This window comes from Haemaphysalis longicornis, unplaced genomic scaffold (genome assembly GCF_048455015.1).
Source record: "Haemaphysalis longicornis isolate Haplotype H1 unplaced genomic scaffold, Haemaphysalis longicornis Haplotype H1 scaffold_1, whole genome shotgun sequence".
NCBI classification, from domain to species: domain Eukaryota; kingdom Metazoa; phylum Arthropoda; class Arachnida; order Ixodida; family Ixodidae; genus Haemaphysalis; species Haemaphysalis longicornis.
The window spans coordinates 66,172,168-66,191,558 of NW_027526203.1; the positions used below are offsets into that span (position 1 = coordinate 66,172,168).

The 19,391-nt window shown below is 49.9% G+C and overlaps 1 protein-coding gene across 3 annotated transcripts in view; it reads right to left on the reverse strand.

The window, feature by feature from the left end:
• LOC144176982 (rab-like protein 6) overlaps window positions 1-16,982 on the reverse strand; it is a 92,912-nt gene extending 75,930 nt beyond the window's left edge. Inside the window, exons 1-5 of one of the 3 annotated variants that reach the window (XM_077705244.1) lie at window positions 16,745-16,982; window positions 3,746-4,125; window positions 3,588-3,679; window positions 3,312-3,452; window positions 1,253-1,358 (exon numbers count right to left, since the gene is read on the reverse strand). In XM_077705244.1, the coding sequence (XP_077561370.1) occupies window positions 1,253-1,358; window positions 3,312-3,452; window positions 3,588-3,679; window positions 3,746-4,117 (711 nt within the window). In that variant the 5' untranslated portion in view covers window positions 4,118-4,125; window positions 16,745-16,982. Of the gene's footprint in view, window positions 1-1,252; window positions 1,359-3,311; window positions 3,453-3,587; window positions 3,680-3,745; window positions 4,126-15,965; window positions 16,064-16,744 lie in introns of those variants that run through there. The other 2 variants (XM_077705242.1, XM_077705243.1) reach the window with 2 other exon arrangements.
• Between the last annotated feature and the right edge of the window lie 2,409 nt (window positions 16,983-19,391).

The window sequence follows — 19,391 nt, forward strand, 5'->3', positions numbered from 1 at the left end:
TTGCGTGAGGCAGCTGACTTCAACCAAAGGAGGCACTCATTCCTCCTTTGGGTAAAGTCAGCCGCTTCACAATCAGTCGCTACACTAATTGCTCCCTTTGGGTGAGGGCAGCCCCCAGAGGAAGAAGTTAGTATGACAAATAATTGTGCGAGGCAGCTGCTTTACCCAAGCCCACAAAGGCACAAGAGCCGGGTAATAACGGTACAACATTCACATGTAGCTGTGTATCCCCTTTATAATCATTTTTTTTTTTTTGCAACAATGAAACGTAGGTCGCTGAACAGGTCAAAAAGCAGTTTAAAAAGTTTCCGTACCCCTATGGGTACCTTGTTCCCAAGGAGATTTCTCATTGTGAACAAGGTACCCTAGGGGTACAGAAACATCAAACTGCTTGTTTGACTTGGTCAGTGACCTACGTTTCATCTTTGCGAACATGCTTTTACTTGACCAGACACTATTCCATCACACTGGACTAACCCATTTTTATTTTGCCTTCATTTTAATTCCCAGGTGTATAACGAAAAACGGATATAACGAACTGATTTTTATTTCCCGATGTGTTCGTTATAAGTGGGCTGGACTGTATGGCGGGGACTGGTCGAACATAAATTACAGCCTGGCAAGCACAAGAGCACAAGCGCCTTACCATCGCTACTGGCCATGCCTGCTTGACAAAGCCACCGCATATCACTCCTTTTCACTAGTTCCTAATCCTTGCTTTGTTTTTTCGCACTGTGTCAACACTCCGGAATGAGTGCTGGAACTTAGTGGCACTTCACTGCTGCGTTCAGGGCGTAAGTGACACATAGCAGCTCAAGTGAAGGGCAAAATACTGGCCGAGTGCCAGTTTGGGGGAAAAGAATTTCGTAAATTAATTGGCTGAGAAAGCATTTCACACTGGCACAACTAGGCGTCCAAGTTGTCGTCACGCCATCCAAGGAAGAAATCATTTTGCGGGTGTTGTGAAGTAAGGCCTTCTTGAGTTTAGAACAAGACCACTGCCAGTCACGTTGGAGGCTATTAGCTGACAAATGATTAAGCTTGCCAGCCAAGGACTGCGAAAAGGAACTAAGCCGTGGGTGGGGTGTTGTTGTGTGGAGAAAGTTCCCCCAGCTCTGAGCGTTGACGGAAATGCCGACGACGAATAGAGAGAGGGTCAAAAATAAACGAAATGATCTGCCTGGTGAGCAGAATTGCCACCATCCTTTTTTTTCCCCCTCCTCCCGCTGTGCGGGGCATGCGAGGTGCCCACCTGTAGCTGCAGAAAGGGCAGGTTGAACCACTTGTAGAGGAACTTGAGGCCGAAGCCATTGCGCAGTGAGGACTCTGCGTAGCGGATCTGGGCACTGCCTGGGGGCCTGCAAGGGGCAACAGCCGCCGCTCACCACACCTCGGAGGGCGCTACGTGACATGACCACTCGGCGATGTCTGTGTCAAGGGGTGGCCACTGATGCACACCACCGTCGTAGCTTTGCGACGGTCACTGTGATGTGCAGTGGTGCAGCAGACATGACTGGCAATTATGCGCCAGAAATTTCCAATATTGATAGCAGGTGACGGAGGTTGCCTGTTTACTCAGCTGACAAACCATTTTCATAAACCATTAAAAAATGGGAAGGTGACAAGTTTTTCAAGACCAAAAGCACCTAAAGCTGGTGTAGACAGCCAGTAGACCTCAAATACTCAAGAACACTCATCACCCCAACACCCCACGTGATTCATCGCCAATTTGACAAACTTGCATGGAAGGAAATCATGCCTGAAGGTATTAATTTCTCTTTTGCTCATGATAGCAGCACAATATTTAAAATGTGCAGTACACTTAGCGGTCCCCAATGTTATGATCTTCACAGCATCATGTACACTGGTGGCCAGCCGGGCCAGCCAAGCACAGAAAAAACACGTCGGGACGCAGCCAGGCCAAGCCTTGAAGTGCGTTTATGTCTCAGGCCTGCACGCTCGTCTCCAGGCAGTGTGCCCTTTCTCGGGTGGTGCGCTCACACTACACACCCAACAGACTGAGCACACTGGAGCACCTTTGCCTGATAAAAGAAAGTTGTGTGCCAGCCCCCATGTCCAATGAAGAGCCCTGCAGCACTAGCCAACAGAACCTTTGTTGACGTCTGCACCTCCTCCACGCTGCCATGATGTTAGGTAGGCTTGCAAAGATGCAGTTCATCACTAGTTCCACTGTCCCGGGCTTTTTTTTTTTTTTTTTTTTTTTCTCTGAGCCACTTCATTTAAGCAATATCAGTGTTAAGGTTATTTGTCCGCTCTTTGTTTCCTGGAATCTGCACATGGCTTGGGATGCAGCCTAACTGAACTTGACACACTAGGTGGCAGGCTTGGCAGTGCGTCGTGCCTATCTGTTCCTAGCAGCCAACATGCACACTCTGCGTGCCCCAGGTTGCACACATTCACAGCCCTCCATTTGGGAGGTTTTCGCAACCGACTTGTATGCCGCCCCTGCATGGCTAGTTTGCACAGAGAACTGGAGGCTGAGCATACCAGCAGCTGTGTGGTCCCGAGCAGCACGGATGATGATGCACACCAGCATCTCCTTTTGTTTTCTCCACAGGCTCCACCGTGGTGAGCGGTGACATGCAGTAGCTGCTATGGACCTGCATTGCACACAGCTCCCTGCTGCCCTCGCTCACTGTGTGCCGTACGGGCAGATGCCATGGCTGTAATGTACACTGAGCATTTCCAGCTGCAGAAAATGCCTCATGCTTTCGACCACTTTATCCATTTAGAGTGAATGACCCACGAACTTTACAAATGGCAAAGATTGCCATTGCTTCCTACAGAGAGATGCACTGCTGGAACAGAGATGACGAATGGTGATGACACTCAGCTGGAAGTCTGCCGGAACTGCCTGAACCACCCCTAGACTCTGACTGGCTGCCGCACCACCACCAGTGAGCTGCACCACAGGTGCTGTTGAGTGGTGGAGGTGAATGAAATATCCCTGGTGCTTGCGTCAACGACCACTGCAGTGTGCAGTGATATTTGGTAGTCATTGCCGTGAAAGCACACCCTAGCGATTGTGACTGTGACAACCTCTGGAAATGACAAAATATGCTCCCTTCAGTGTCCCTGCAAAGGTTACGCCCCGCTGGGGCCGGCTGCCTGGGCCTCCAAGCATCGGGCAATGGCTTGTGTCATCTCGGGCGTAGCTGCCCACTTGTGGGCCCGCACAGCAGCCGAGCCCTCTCTGCTAAGCAGCTGCACCGGCAATAGTTGGGAGCCCTCATGTGCGACACGCTCCACTGGCCACACCGGGAAGACCATGCTAAAGGGACAAGACCCACCGCTCCACTGATTCCACGTAGAACTTCACTTGGTCCTCCGTGATGTTCCTGTGGTGCTTCATGTCCAGGTGGTTGGCCAGAACAAGGACCGGAATGTTGGCCGGAACCTTGGGCAGCTCCCGCTGGACATAGTCAAAGGTCCTGGGTGGCACACAGAGCAAGGGTGAGGCCGCCAGCATGCACACACACACATTGGTTTCTAGGATGCCAAGTGCTCAGCTCGTTCCCTAGTCCCAAATGCTTTGCACATTCTAGTGGAGGCCAGGAGCTGCTCACCACTGCTTCGTGATGTCCAACATCATGAGTACCCCGTTGGTGCCCTTGTAGACGTCGATGAACTCCGCATCCAGGGCAGCCTCCTCGGGCACCTGTCGGGGCAGGGACAGAGTGCTGCGCTCACGCACCCTTCGCCCACCCGCAGAGGCGCCACTCACCCCAGGAGGCGTGGCGACCGCACTGTTGTCCAGCTTGAGGCCCTGGATGGGGGGCCGCTTCTTGCCCCGGTCAACGACGTCCCACACCTCGACCTTGACGACGTCGTCGGTGGCCTTGTAGCTCCACTGGATGCTGGCCACCTGGATCTCATCCGTGGGCAGGTACTCCTCCTTGAAGGGCAGCCCCTGCAGGCGCAGCAGCAGGCACGACTTGCCCACGTTGCGGTCGCCCTTGATCACAATCTTCATGTTGTACTGCACCCCCCGGGCGAAGCGCTTCTGCAGGCTCTGCTCCATGGCCTGCATGCCCGACGGGGGCCGCAGGGGGGAGCCCCCCTCCCCGCCCACCAGCTTCTTGAAGGCCGTCAGCATGGCCCCACCTGGGCAGGCAGAGTGTTCCATCACGCACACCACACGTTTCACCACGACAACGTCGGCTTTTCACTGGGAGCATTTCTTTGGAGGAAATTATTCCCGCAACATGCAGACAGTCATGGCGCTCCTGGTCCCAGAGGGGGAAACAGTGGCACCCAGACCATGAATTAAATGTCACACAACTGTCTCTGTTGGTTGCAATTGCACGACACATTGAAACAACTGATGCGCACATTAACTCTTTCGGGACCGCTCCTATAGGCCATCGGTCACATATGATCGATGGTTTCGCGAGCGTGCAGAATAAAAATTTTCGCTCGATGGAACACCTAACGACATCTAGGAGATAGTTTGAAAACTAGAGTTTTCTCTTTTGTGAAGTTTCTTTTTTTATCGGCAGGCGGCAACGCATCAGATATTTTATTCTGACGGGCGGTGGTTCGGAATGTAAACATACTCACGCGCGAGCGTGATAAGAGATCCGCGTCGTCTCGTCTCGCATATCTTCGCCTTCTACTGTGGATTTTTACGATGAGAGTGGCAGTGAAGAGTCGAAATGCGACTTTAGAGATCGCATTTCAGCTCAAGTGAGGATTCGGGTGTCGATCAGCCTGGAACATGAATCGCGCTCAAAGGTGGGTGTTGGTTTCGGTTTCAATTGGCTCTGGAATAGGTATGTGCGCTCGAAATATGTTCTGGCTAGTTTATATCTGTTCCCTAGGGTGTTAACTACCTATTGTGGTGATCTCCTGCCACCAGCGCAGAAACGGATCAAGTTTTCGCCGAGCCGAGAGCCCGGCGTGTACTTGGGCGACGACGTAGCCATGGCCCTAGTGCCAAAGAAATCACACACAAAACAAAAAACCAGTTACACCTAGCCGCATCAAACTTTCGTGATGAATAAACAAAGCATTGTGTTAGATTTTGTATATCATGAAATAATTTTATTCTTTTTAATTATTCTTAGATTTACGATTTTTTCTATCTTTTTCAGTAGTTTTTTTGCGAAGTTCTTACTTTCTGATTTTTTCATGGTGCTATCGTCAGTGTTGAAGTAAAACACGGTATTGTATGTCAAAGAACATATAATTAGCTGCATTTTGGTATATGCTAAAGCAGGATGGTATCTTTGCTTCATGTAATAAAAATTTTCACCGAGACCTCCCTTTTTCATCACTTTTTCCGGCGGTCCCGAAAGAGTTAACAACCTCTAATTGTGTCCTGTCTCCGACTGTTATAAGCTGGTCTTACACATGGCTAAGAACAAGAGCATGCTTGCACAATTACACCATCACACAAAAGCCCTCCAAGCAATGATGGGCCATGACACACACATACTGTGTCTGCCTAAACCCCACCAGCACATTAACACAAGAGGGTGCAAACGGGGCCGTGTTGGTAATGCATTGTCTACACGACTGCAGCGGCAGGGTAAATTGTGCGTCAGCCGTGCCCTCTGTTGCTGTCTCCAAAAGTTAACTCAACACAGTACGGGTTGTCTGGAAGGGTATAAAGCATGATATTGTCACGGGACGGGACATGCGGATACCAAAGTCCACACAGACGCCAGTAATGTCGGTCTCGGCGCAGTTCTCGTGCAGTGGCAGGACGGTGCTGAAAGAGTCCTAGCGTACGACCACCACTGTTGTGCTGGCTGGCAAACTTAAAGGACCCATCTGGGCGCCTTGCTAGATGGAGCCTCCGGCCGCAGGAGTACGACATGAAGGTCGTCTACAAGTCCGGACGCATCCACAACGATGCCGACTGCTTGTCCCAAGCACCTGTCAACTCACCAGGCCAAGAAATAGAGGAGGATATACCGTTTCTTGGAGCCGTCAGCACGTCCGAAATGGCCCAACTGCAACGAGCTGACCCAGAGCTGCTACTCATTATCCAGCATCTGGAATGTCATGAGGTTTGCATACTGCCAGCTTTTATCCACAACATCGCCTCCTTCAGCCTCCGGAACAGCGTGCTTTACAAACGCAATTTCAGAAACACAAAGGAGGCGTTTCTACTCGTTGTGCCGTTGGCCATGCGTGCGGAAATCTTGTATGCCTGTCACGACGAACCTTCAGCCGGCCATTTGGGTATCAGCCGTACAGTATCCAGGATTCGTGAAAAGTACTTCTGGCCGAAACTTTTGCAAACGGTCCAGCAGTACGTCAGGAGCTGCCATGAGTGCCAAAGAAGGAGGACTCCACCTTTGCAACCGGCAGGGCTTCTGCAGCCGATAAAACCACCTAGAGCACCATTCCAGCAAGTCGGTATGGACCCTCTTGGCCCATTTCCGACGTCAACAAAGCGAAATAGATGGATAGTGGTAGCAACAGACTACCTGACGCGCTATGCGGAGACAGCGTCTGTAGTGCAGGCAACGTCGGCTGAGGTTGTGGAGTTCTTTATGAACAGCGTCGGTAATGAACAGCCCCGCAGGTCGTAATAACAGACAGAGGGACAGCCTTTACAGCCAATCTCATGCAGTCTATCATGAGGTTAACTCAGAGAACCAATAGGCGAATGACAGCCTACCACCTGCAGACCAACGGCTTGACCGAGAGATTAAACAGAACCCTCGCCGACATGCTTTTCATGTGTGTCGACGTCGAACACAAAACATGGCATGACATTATAGCGTACGTAACATTCGCCTACAACACGGCAGTTCAAAACTACAAGACCGACTCCCTTCCAATTGGTTTACGGTCGCACGGTCACCACGACACTAGATTCTACGCTACCCGTTCAAGAGGACGAATACAATCGTGATGTCGACGACTTTGTACAGAAGGCGGAGGAAGCTCGACAGCTGGCACGACAACGAATAGAAAATCAGCAGCGTGTCGACGCAAGCCATTACAATCAGCGCCAACGTACTGTGTTCTACAACCCCAGAGACGCGGTGTGGGTGTGGATGCCAGTACGCCAGCGGGGCCGATCCGAAAAACTGCTTCACCGGTACTTCGGGCCCTACAAGGTGGTGCGTCGCAGTAGTGACGTCATTTATGAAGTCACACCGGGTAGTAGGACGCACTCCTCACGGCGCAAGTCAACTACCGAGGTCATGCACATCGTACGAATGAAGCCGTATTACGACAGAGACTGTTCCTGCTAATAAAGCCACCCCCCCCCCCAGGCAAGTGACCTCTTCGCTGACGACTCTATGTACTTGGACAGTGAGCCGCCGCATCGTTGTCATCCGGATCCGAAGCCATCCTCGCCTCGTAATATACCACGGCATCAGGACGATGCTTGCAGAAGAGGGGGGTAGTGAAGCGGTGTCTATTATTACAGTGGTGACGTGGTCAATCCGGCTAATGGTAGCACGAGACTGGACTGGACAAAGGTCTCTGGCCAGTGCTCTTGCTCCAGCTGTGTCGCCATTTTGACTCTCTGTGTGCTGAGCAATTAAAAGCACCCTCTTGTTTTATCCACACGCTACATTTGGTGGAGTGTGCGGGTTCGTCATCCCCATTCTGGCCCCAGCATCGCATCGCATCGGCATGGACGCAGCCGCTAAGGACAACGAAGCCGCGCCGGGCCGCTCCAGCCCAGTCGAGACCAGAACAAGACGATGTCCCCTGCCCCGTGTTCCCCAGCCTGAAAGACCCGAATGAAGACCAGACGAAACAAGCCGTGCCGAGACAAGCCGAACATGTGTTCCCCCACCCTTCCGTCCGACGTGGCTCGGGGACCTTCGGTGCTTCGTCACGGCTGACGCCATTGCTGTTGCTGGGCCAGGCATCATCAATGCCGTTATCCTCATCCGCGGTAGCAAGTGATTCGTCACTGCATTTTTATCTCAACGCTCGTCCGCCTTCAATCGCCAATTTGCCTCGGTGTCAACCGGGACGGTCATCATCGACCGGGGAGGTGATGGCCCACCATCAAGGATGACGATGAAGAGCTGTGTGCACGGCGCAGCCAGGCCGGGCTCGGTTATGGCTTGATGCAAATAGTTCTTCACCATTATGAAAACACATCGCTTCATCGCTACATGACTCGTGTCGATTGATTGATTGTTGGGGTTTAACGCGCCGACGCAACGCAGGCGATGAGGCGCGCCGTAGTGGAGGGCTCCGGATTAATTTTGACCACCTGGGGATCTTTATCGTGCGCCGAAAACTCGTACACACGGGCGTTTTTGCTTTTCGCCTCCATCAGAAAAGCGGCCGCCGCGGCCGGGAATCAAACCCGCGACCTCGTGCTCAGCAGCGCAACGCCTTAGCCACTGAGCCACCGCGGCGGGTACATGACTCGTGTCATCTGCCGCCACGTTACAATATCATACAAACTGTCTTTGGTTCATTCCAAGCATATACGAACTTATGACACTTCTGCCAACAAGTCCGAGTAAGGACCTGTCCTACCTTCAGACCTACCCCTCTGCAATGTGCCATCTAGTCCCACCAAGAAACTTGATGCTATCAGAGATTATGATTGTGAAACGTTACAATTTTTTAAATGCTGCTAAAGTACTTGGGTTTCTGAATGAACATAATATCACGAATGTCGCCTGTTGGATTTATGTGCAGATGGCCATTGATGTGTCAATGATAACACATTCACCCAACCACAATTTGATCTTGGCTTAAATTTTTTGGCTCTGGCCAACTAAAGGTGGACCTACCGAATCCATTGTGGCCTTCCACTTGGAAACATTCAATGGAGACGCATACCAGGGCCTACAGGAGTAAGTTAAGAGTGCTAACCGCAGAAGTAAAAACACATTTACACTAAGTTCACGTATGTGGGGTCGAAACTGAAAAGAAGAAGAAAAACTGAAGACAAACCAAACGGTGCACAACAAAAAGGATTGCGCCGACAGGACCCAATCACACCACTGGAAGGCTGCAGGAGTAATTTGAACATGGTAATTTGAGTAGCAAAATTTGAGCAAAGCAACTTTGCCCTAATAACGCACGTACAGGGCAAACTGGCCAAGCCTCTCCATCACGGTAACCGAGAGAAGATGCAAACAACGCAATGGGAAAACAATCAAAGAAAGTACGACCGCACCACTGGGCACGCACGTTCCTGATCGCAGTTCTATGTGCACTGCGATGGGCTCTGCGCAGCGGTGCCTCGGGGTTGTCCGCACAAGTACGCCACACCCGGTGACACAAAGATGCAGCATAGAGAATGCAGGAGAGTGAAAAAAACAATGCAGATTGGTGAACAGCGGGGTGGGCTGAAAACCTATTGTCTGCTAGTTTTACCTGCTAACACATTGTTGCCACACCGCGATTTAGGTGCACCACGTTTTATGTGCACATTCTATTCGGAGAGAGTGGGAAGGGGGCTTTTATATTTACAGGGCCTGGCCAATCTCACAGAAAGGTTTGTCATCACACGCCGGCATTGACCACAAGAGGGAACCAGATTCCCATACATCGTTTGCTCGCATTTCCCCATCATCATCGTTGCCTCGCACAGCTTTCTGCATGGGCCGAGATTGTGAGTAAGTGATTTTGTCTGAGCAACAACTTGTGTCAGATGTCCATGCCTTCTGCGATTCGCAAGCAATGTTTCTACCATTTGTTCCTTGCCTCCGTGCCTGTTCATGGTCTTGAGGGTCACCAGGCCATTGTGCTGTGCCCTGCTGTGTAAATCGAACTTGAGAAAAGCTCCGCAGTTGGCTTTTCATGAAATCCCGAGCAATGACGAAAGAAAAGAGAAGCGACTCAAGTGGATTCGGAGAAGACTGAGTTCCCGACACCACGGCATAGTACTGGACTGTGTCTGCCACAGGCTAAAAACACCCAGTACGGCGCCAAGAGTGTTTGAAGATTAATTCTACCTCCAGCCACTTACAAAGGTACCAAGGGGTGTGCCATGTGTAAAAAAACTGGACGCCATCCCACCCTGTGAAAGTGGATGTCCCCCGCAGCTGTTGTAAAGCACTACACATGGTGACGGAGGAGGGTATGAAATGTTCCTCGTTTTCTCGGCGGGCTTGTCGCTTGCACTTGGCTTCTCTGGTAGCAAACACTGGGTCCTGACGCATGCGCTCGGTGTCTTGGGTGAGAACTGCTGGGTCCTGCCTAGCTTGACGCATGCAGTAGCCCTCGAATGACGTCAACCCCACTGCCCTTTCGAGAGCAGCTGCAAACCTAATCTTTACCAGAACACATGTGGGGGAGGAGGGGGGTTCCCATTGTTCACCCGCACCTTATCATCCATAATGCGGTTTCGCTTCTTGTTTTGTAGTTTTTTTTCTTTATACAAATACTGGGCTCTGTGCTGCACGCCTGGTTAGCCTGACGCATGCGCTCGGTGTCTTGGGTGAGAACTGCTGGGTCCTGCCTGGGTGTTTTGCTTACGACACGAGATTTTCCGATCAACGAGAAACTCACAGCTTCGCTGTAAAAAAACACAAAAATGTATAAGACGTTACACAAGCTCTTCCAAAACCTTCAATGATCAATGCAATGCAACGAAGGCCCATGGCTTGTATCCCACAACATACAATTATTATTATGACGACTTATTGTGTCAGGGCGGCTGCCTTCACCCACAGGGAGAACTAACTTCTCCCTCTGGGGGCTGCTTCACCCAGAGGAAGAAATTAGTGATGACTGATTGCGTCAGGTGGCTGCCTTCACCAAAAGGGAGAAATTAGTGTGACCATTGATTGCGTGAGGCAATCAACCCCCGACCGCCTCAGGTGGCTGACACACTGTTTTATGGGAGTAAAACAGCAGTGACACCTGCTCATACAACACTCTTGGCGAATTCCATTGGGAGAACAGGAGCAAGTGGAGCGAGCAGCCAGAGCAGCACACGGGAGTAACGGGGACGTGTGCTTTCGTTCCGCGAATGAAACATTCGCGCTGCTCCGGGAGCAGTGAAAAGAGGGGGAGGGCGTAATGTCAAGAGTCATGTGACCAAACTTTTGCCGCGCTCGCTTCCCGGAGCATTTCGCGCGCTCGTGTTGTCCGCACGCTGCCCCTCGCCAGTTTTGCCAGATACGTGCCGGTGGTTTAGTGTCTGCCTTCCGCATGGCGACGGATGAAGAAGTCGAGTGGACGAGTGGATGTTCATGTCCATGATAGGGTCACCATCGTATCTCCCAAAAATTAGCTGCGAACGATAACAGCATCCGCCGTCTTTTCCAGATACGACTCTACCTTCGGTCGCTGCTCCGGCGGGGTGAACAGGTGCTCGAACATAAACTCATGCAATGTCAAATCGTCGTCGTCGCCGCTGCTGCTGTCCAATGATGAGTTTGCGCTTGAATCTGTGGTGCTCTCATCATCTAAAAGTAGCAGCATCGTCCAGGCGGCCGCGCTTAGCTGCTGCCGTACGCACTGAGCGACTATCGCGGCTGCTGGATTCCGCCATGTTTCCTCCGCCACCCGGGGATAAAACCAGAAATGACGTAAAAGAGGTCATGTGACTTCCTCGGCGTTCCCTGTTACTCCGCTGCTGGCGACGGAGCACCGAGAACTGCTCTCGGCTGCTCTCGGCGCCAAAAAAGTGCTTCTCCTCGACCAATGAAACACAACGCCCCTGCTCCTGCCCGACCACTGGAAGAGGCCAGAACTCGCGAGAGCACTTTGGGTGCAGTTAGAAGTGCTCCTGTTCGCCCAATGGAAAGCGCTATCTGTTTAGGTGCACCTCACGGCCAATTCACGAATTCCCGTTTGGCTGTGACATCGACACACCCACCCACAATTCTCGCATGCCCACTAAATGGAACCAGCTTACATCATAAGGGGATCGTTAGCACAAAATCATAAAGGGATTGGCCAGACAATAACAGTTGCCAACATTAGGTAATCACCTATTGGCCAATTCCCAAATTCCCATATTGCTGTGGCATCAACATACTGACCCCCAATTCCCACATGCCCACTCAAGGGTATTAGCTCATATCATAAGGGGATCATTAGCAGGGAATCATAAGGGGGATTGGCCAGACAAAAACAACTGCCCTCAATGAGTAGTAACCTCGTGGCCAATTCACGAATTCCCGTTTGGCTGTGACATCGACACACCCACCCACAATTCCCACGTGCCAACTCAAGGGTGCCAACTCATATCATAAGGTGATAATTAGCATGGAATCATAAGGGGATTGGCCAGACCATGACAGCTGCGGTTACTGGGCAATTGGGCTCACGACTGATACACCATTTTTTTTTTTGCGATAGAATGCCCATTGGCATAAAAACTATTTACAGGTAGAGATGGGCACCCGCCTCTAGGAGGAAGGCAAGAAGGGAGCGGTGGTGGGGGATACAATGGGAATTGGATACACCAATTCCCATTTTACTGCTAGGTCAACATACCCACAATCCTCACACATCCACGAGGGAATCATTCGCACAGGATCATAAGGGGATTGGCCTGAGACAATAACAGCTGCGGTCATTCACGATCTGGCTCACAAATGATTCTCCAATTCCCGTTTTGCTGGTCAACGTACTTGCCCACAATGCCCACACGTCCACTCCAAGGGATCACAGGACTCATTAGCACGGGATCATAAAGGCATAGGCCAGAGACAACTGCGGTCATTGGGGAATCAGCTCACGACTGATTCACCAATTTCCAGTCTGCTACTATGTCAACATACCCCCACAATTGTCACATGCGCAGTTATGGGGATTGGCCATAAGGCCATTGTCTCTTATAACCTGCAGAACCAGTCAGATGCGTCTCTCAATTTTTCAAAACAGACTGCTACATACCAGGCTTGAAACATTACAAAAAGTGTTTGGGCCAGTTTTCTAGTGTTTCAAGCCAAAGTCAATATGATATCCATTGCAATAAATTTTATTGTCAAATGGGCAGTTTTACACCCAAAAGCTACGCCTCGGGTATAAAGTGCACCACAGCAGTGGACTTTGTATTAATTTGGGCACACTGGAGATCTTTACTGTGCATCATACACAAACCTCAACAATGCCCTAAATGTTGATTTTGTTGTGGTTGTGACTAAAAGAGGCTTGGCAAACCAAAAGTAGATTAAAGGAGCACTGACACGAAAATTTTATGTTACAGTTTTATTGCTTTTATCTATGCTTAATGGCCCGGCGAACCTGAAACAGCACTTCAAATACTTCCGCGCGCGATAGTTAATTACATTGAACAGCCTGAAAATCGTTTGTTTCAAATTCCCGCGCTTTCATCCCGAACGGCGCATATGACAGACTCCCTGCCTGACCTCACCGCTTTGTGCGGACGTCACCGGCACCCGCTTGAGAGGGTGTTGCACCCGCTCGCCGCTCGTGGGGCCGCGCACACGAAGTGACGTCACGAGCTTTTGACGAGCGCTGCCGCGTCACTTCTTTTGGCTCTCCCTGGATGACGTCACGCTGATGTCCATTTGCTGAGTGCCGCTCCGCGCGTTGCTCCGTCAGCGCGATAAATAAGATCTAATTAAACTATGTTCTTTGCGTCGCAGGCCGCTCATATTTCAGCCAGGGTATTCTGTTAAGTGAAAGAAGAGAACTGTGCAATAATAACGCCGAAAATTGGTGTCAGTGCTCCTTTAATGAATTCGTAGCCAACAAGACCACAATTGAAAGCAAAAGCAATCTGACAAAATGTTATCAGTTATAATGCTTTAGCACACTGGACCACTCGCATCAGACCTGGTTGGAGAATGAATTGCAGGCTACACCAAAACTGGGAAAACAGAGGACGTACATAAAACTAGAATGACTTTTTGTCATCACTGACTATTGTGATGATGTTTCTGCAAACAATTTTGTTTTAATTTACAGCACTTTCCCATATTTAAAAAAAAGCATGCCTCTGCCTGCTTCATAAATTGTAGTTCCACTTTCCCATATTTAAAAAAAAGCACGCATCTGCCTGCTTCATAAATTGTAGTTCCACTTTCCCATATTTAAAAAAAAGCATGCCTCTGCCTGCTTCATAAATTGTAGTTCCACTTTCCCATATTTAAAAAAAAGCATGCCTCTGCCTGCTTCATAAATTGTAGTTCCACTTTCCCATATTTAAAAAAAAGCACGCATCTGCCTGCTTCATAAATTGTAGTTCCATTTTGCTAACTTACTTGGCTGCCTACTTCTTCCCCCAACTAGAACTTTGCACAGACTTCTCAATTTTACAAGCGCCCAACATCTAAAGGGTTCAACCAATGCTTTAGCAAATCATTTCTTCTGCTAACGAATAAGGATTCAAATCCGCTTCCCAATTCAATATCCCCTCCAGTAAAAGAGCTGCTCCAAACACCTTTCAACCTTAAAGGGGCCATGAAGACAAAATGCAAGTTTGGTTCATTCAAAAGACTGCCTCGCTAGAGTAACAATGGCCCCACTTTTGATGCAAACTTCCCTCAAATAGGCTATATAATGAGGAAAACAAAGAATGGGCATGCAACATACTATCTATTTTTCCGCACTGAACTTATGACTTATTTATGGGCAAATCGTTGCCATTGGCTGAGGCCAACAAAACCAAAGGCAAATTAAAAAGGGATTATAAGCTTGCAGAATGAGCTTTTTGCGCTTAAATTTAGTGTACATTCTTTTTATAGCACTAAGAATGGTGGGTAAACAATGGAAGTTATGAACACATAAACATAGCAGCATCAGTGCGTACCGCACGACAGCCATAGCTGCAAAGCCATTTGACATGTTGTGCTTGTCTGACACAATCCATGATGAATAACAGTGCAAAAACTGGACCAAGAGCACGCAAGGGGAGGACACACAAACAAGTGCTATTTGTGCCCTGTAAGTTACCAACGAACACGTAAATATGGAAGCACCAGTGCGTACAACTCGCACTATGCCGGCCAAAGCTGCACAGCCATCGGGCGCACTGAGCTTGTCTGACACGAGACTGGACAATTGGCATAAGCGACATCGCCATTTATGTGACTGTGTTTGTTGAACACACCCAAATTTTCGCAAACAATTACTATCAACCGTAACAAAAGCCAGGTACAAATCCAGTAAGAAATAAAGCAAGTTCAAACAGCTGTTCGGAGCAGTATCGTCGTGCCATCTATAAAAGCAGATGGTAAACAAGGCAACAAACAGACATTTTGCAGTTTGCAGCAGCCCTAGATAACATACTAACATTTGCTTTATGCATCGTCCCTGAATATATCACCGCTGACGTCACGAAACACAATTTAGCGGGACAATCAAAATTTTAGCTTAGAATGTGTATTTCTCTGAGAATAAAGCACCGTTTTCGACCAGACAAGCGCTGGGAGCCCTATGAAACACGAAACGCCAAATAAAACAAACCCTTATTTTGTCTTCATGGCCCGTTTAACGTCCTTTCCCAAGGTTTGATATGCAATGGAAAAACACCAACAGCGAGCACAAAGTAGATAGGACAGGCAATACGTCCTGTCAACGTGGTGTTCACCATCCGTGTTTTTTGTTGCACATCAAACCATGGGAACTACTCATCAACTAGCCCAGCAGTACGTTCTACTTAACTTCTGGCGTGCTTGTTTTAGGTGTTGTGAACAGCTTTTTTTTTAAATCATTGCACTGTAACCTCACTTTTTTTAATCGTTCAGCCTTGCGTTGACTGACCACTGCCTTCGTGAATGCTTTACTTAGCAACCCTCCTTCCCCCCCCCCCCATGCAATACTCGCCAGAGGCTCTGTAGGGTAAAAAACGATGACAGTGATATGATCTTCACTTTTATTTTGCATAAGCAGCCTCTCTGTTACTTTAGCTTAAAGAAGGAAGACAGCATTTCTAATGATAGTTTTGCCAGGTGTTTCTGTCATTTCGTGCATCATCAAGCAACTGCTTCCAGCCCCACAGACTGCCCGAGAACAGCACAAGAGAAGCAATGCAGCCCACGAGGACGGACCAGTAGGAGAGATGAGAGAACGCGCACGGAGAAGGGGCCTAGTGGGCGGGAGCAGCACCTGCACCACAGAAACACGAACTGCCCATACACGGCAACTGGCTCTCCACGGGCATCCAGCTGAAAGGCGAGAGCGGTGAACCAATGTTCTCAAAAACGCGTCTCCTTGAAAAGAAACAATCATTCTAGTGCTGGGGAAACCGCTGCTATCAGCACCACTGATTAACCGCAGCGCAGACAAACAACCATCACGTGTAGTACGTCCATGTAGCTGAGTCGCCCGCCACGGCCCTCCCGCACGGCACCTTGCGAATGACCGTGCACAAACGTGGTGCACACCAATGAGTGAACCAGTGCGTACCGACGAACTTGTACTGGGGTCCGACTTAGGACCGCAATTGAGCTGACCGGCAGAAACTAATTCGCTACCCTTCTTGGCACTCGTGTTGTTTTACCGTATTGCGCCGTGACCCATTTAACGGTGCTCGTGGCAAAGCTCGAGCTTCGGCGGAACGAAAATTGTCACCATCGCTTTAACGGGACTGAGCCAAAGCTTGAAATGATCGCAGCAATTCCCGCATCCCCTGAATACGCCACGAAAATTGTGGGTACTCTCACGACACCGAACGCTCCCATCCGCTCAAACGCAGGCGCCAAGAAGCGACGCATTTGTCAGTCACTGTGTAAATCAGACTCTAGAAACAATACAATACATAGCTCTGATCTCGCGTCGCGATTTCATCGAGTGCCTTTCGTGAAATTGCGCCAGAGATGCATCACAGCGAGCGACAAGCTACGGTAATTCTTACCAGTCCCCTTTCAGGCAGGCCGATATGCCAGTACTTTGCGCCGTTCACAACGCATTCGCTGGCGGTGTCATATCAGGACGCCCGTCGAACGTGATGCCGCTCCATATGCTCACGAAACATCCACGTATGCTACCGCCGACTCTACCACTCGCATCGACAGCGCCATTTTTAAACTGCTGCAAACACAGACATAGCCTCCTGCCGGTGAGCCGCCAGCGACCGTCGGCGGTCCGCTCGCCGACTGCCACCGGCCGCCGAGGGGCGGCGCTAGTCACGTAGGGCTGGCGCCGCGCCGCCGCTGCCCCGCTGCCGCCGCCGATCTCTGTTCCCGCACTAGCCGACTAGCCGCTCCGAGCGGGCTGGCGTGCTGCTCCCGCACCGAGTTATTTTCTTGGAGAATCGCACGTTGCTTCTCCTCCACGTGCAATGTTGAGTTCCTGCACCCTTTAGTGCATGGTTCTTTCGTTTCGGACGCCGGAGGGATGTGGATGGAAGAAGTCCTGTCATCACCAGGAACTCCAGTGATCCCATAGAATCTCTGTTCGGCACTTTGCGGAGATCACTGCGTTCCAATGACCAGTTACATGTTCGTTAGGCAGCTGTCAGCGAACAGCAGCTGTCGCACATGTGATGCTGCTGTTTGCTGACTACGGATCCATGGTCCGATCAGCCACTCCAGCACCCAGCAAACCACGAAAGTCCATAGGATATCCACAAATGGTCACAATATCCAATGTCATTTTGGGACATTCATGTGATATCCATACAATGTTTCACCCAAGATCATCTGCTTGCGGACATCCATGCGATATCACTGCAGGTGTGTTATTATAACATCATTATGTGATATTGCTAGGATGTCCACTAATTTACATTTTTTCTCACACTGAGAATTCGCACTCATAGCGCAGTGTACATATGGGGCCCCAGCCACACAAAGTGTGTCTTAGTTCAAATCACCCCTCATCCCCGTCTTTCCTTAAGCTTCGAAATATTTTCTGGCCTGTTTCTAACTGATATTTTAAATAAAGAGCGGGTAGTTATTTGATTTGGAATTTGAGCGAAATCTGGTTGCCTTTCTGTTTGATTCGGGAATTGAATTCTATATTTTAGACTGCTTGATTTATGTGGATGAAGAACAAGCGGGACTGTTGATTTTTTCATTTCTCATTTTCTACGAGCACTCGTACGCAGCCTGCAGTGCCGAACCAGTATGGAGCCCACTGAGTAGGCAGGACTCTTGTCACCCAAATTTGATGCTTTGGATGCGAGCAGGTGCATTGCATGATGCAACCCACCGTCTTGGTGTTGCTTGTTTAGTTCTTGCGCGATTGAGTGGCGTGTCTCGTCCAGTCTTGTAACGTCGGGGGAGATGAGGGTGACGGCCGAGTAATTTTGCAGCGTTTTACTGCATCGTGAATAGCCTCGTGGGGTGAGCAGTCGAAGGCTTTGCGAATGTCCAGAAGGACGACAAAGGCCGCTGTTTTTGGTAGCCTTCGCGTTTTCTAGTGCAGAGACAAGGTCAGCAATTGAATCCATCCGATCCCCCGTGAAAATGGAAAGCGCATTTCTAGCAAGAAATCATTTATTCCAGCTTCATTTCTGACTCGGTTATTAGATTCTAGCTGAAATCGACAGCTTCTACCTAGAAAAATTCTTAGTTTAGCTAGAGAAGCTTATTTCCAGCTTGCGGGGTTTTTTTCTTCGCTTAACTGACATATGCTAGCTGGAAGTAAATCTCAATCCAGCTAGAAATAAACTAGAAACTGAATTTCTAGTTAGAAATTCTGCTATTTCTTGCTAGAATATTTCTAGTAGGAGAAAATTTCTGGTTCAATAATCCAGCTAGAAAAAAAAAACATATTTTCACCTGGGATGGCACTGTGCTGGCGGCAAAAACCTGTCTGCTGCTCAGGGTTCAAGTTGCAGATTCGCGCATACTGGTAATTCGCATGAAGGAAGAAAAATGTAGGAAAGAAAAGCTCCATGGTAATTCGAGGCGTGCGAGCGCAATGGATTAGAGAATTTTGGAGGCAGCGCTCGTGAGTGAAATAGGACGAAAAGAGGAGAAAAGTTTGCGAGATTTGTTCTTTTTTAGAATGGGAGAAACAAGTTGGAGGCCAAATTGAGCAGGGAGGGTGCCGAAAGACCAGTAGAAGTTGCAAAGTCAAGGTGGCGCGAGCGCTGCCTCTCGGCTACGTTTCCGATAGCCTGGTATGTGATGCCGTCAGCCCCGGGCGCACTTTTCCTTTTTGCATTTTGACTGGCCCACACGAGCTCGGCCGCCATGAAAGGAGCTTCAAAAGCTGTGCTCGGGGGGAAGGCGCGCGCGTGGCGTCAGATTCTTCGTTTTGGGCTGCGGCAGGGTTTGCGCGAGAAAGCTCGGCCGCGTTTTTTCCCACTTGCTATGGAAAGGGCGAGGAGGGGGGGTGGAGGGGCGGGTTTGTATGCCGGGGTCTCGGAGAGAGCGCGAAGCAAGTGCCGTGCATTCGCCCCCCATCCCCCCGAGCGCGCCGCATACTCCCTCCCAGCTTCTCCCTACTTGCTTGGCGTATCGTCTGACAAAAGCGGCGGCGGCGGCGGCGGAGGAGGACCGGAAGAAAACATCCTCGCCCTCTCCGACGGGGAGCTGGGTTCCCGTGGTTCC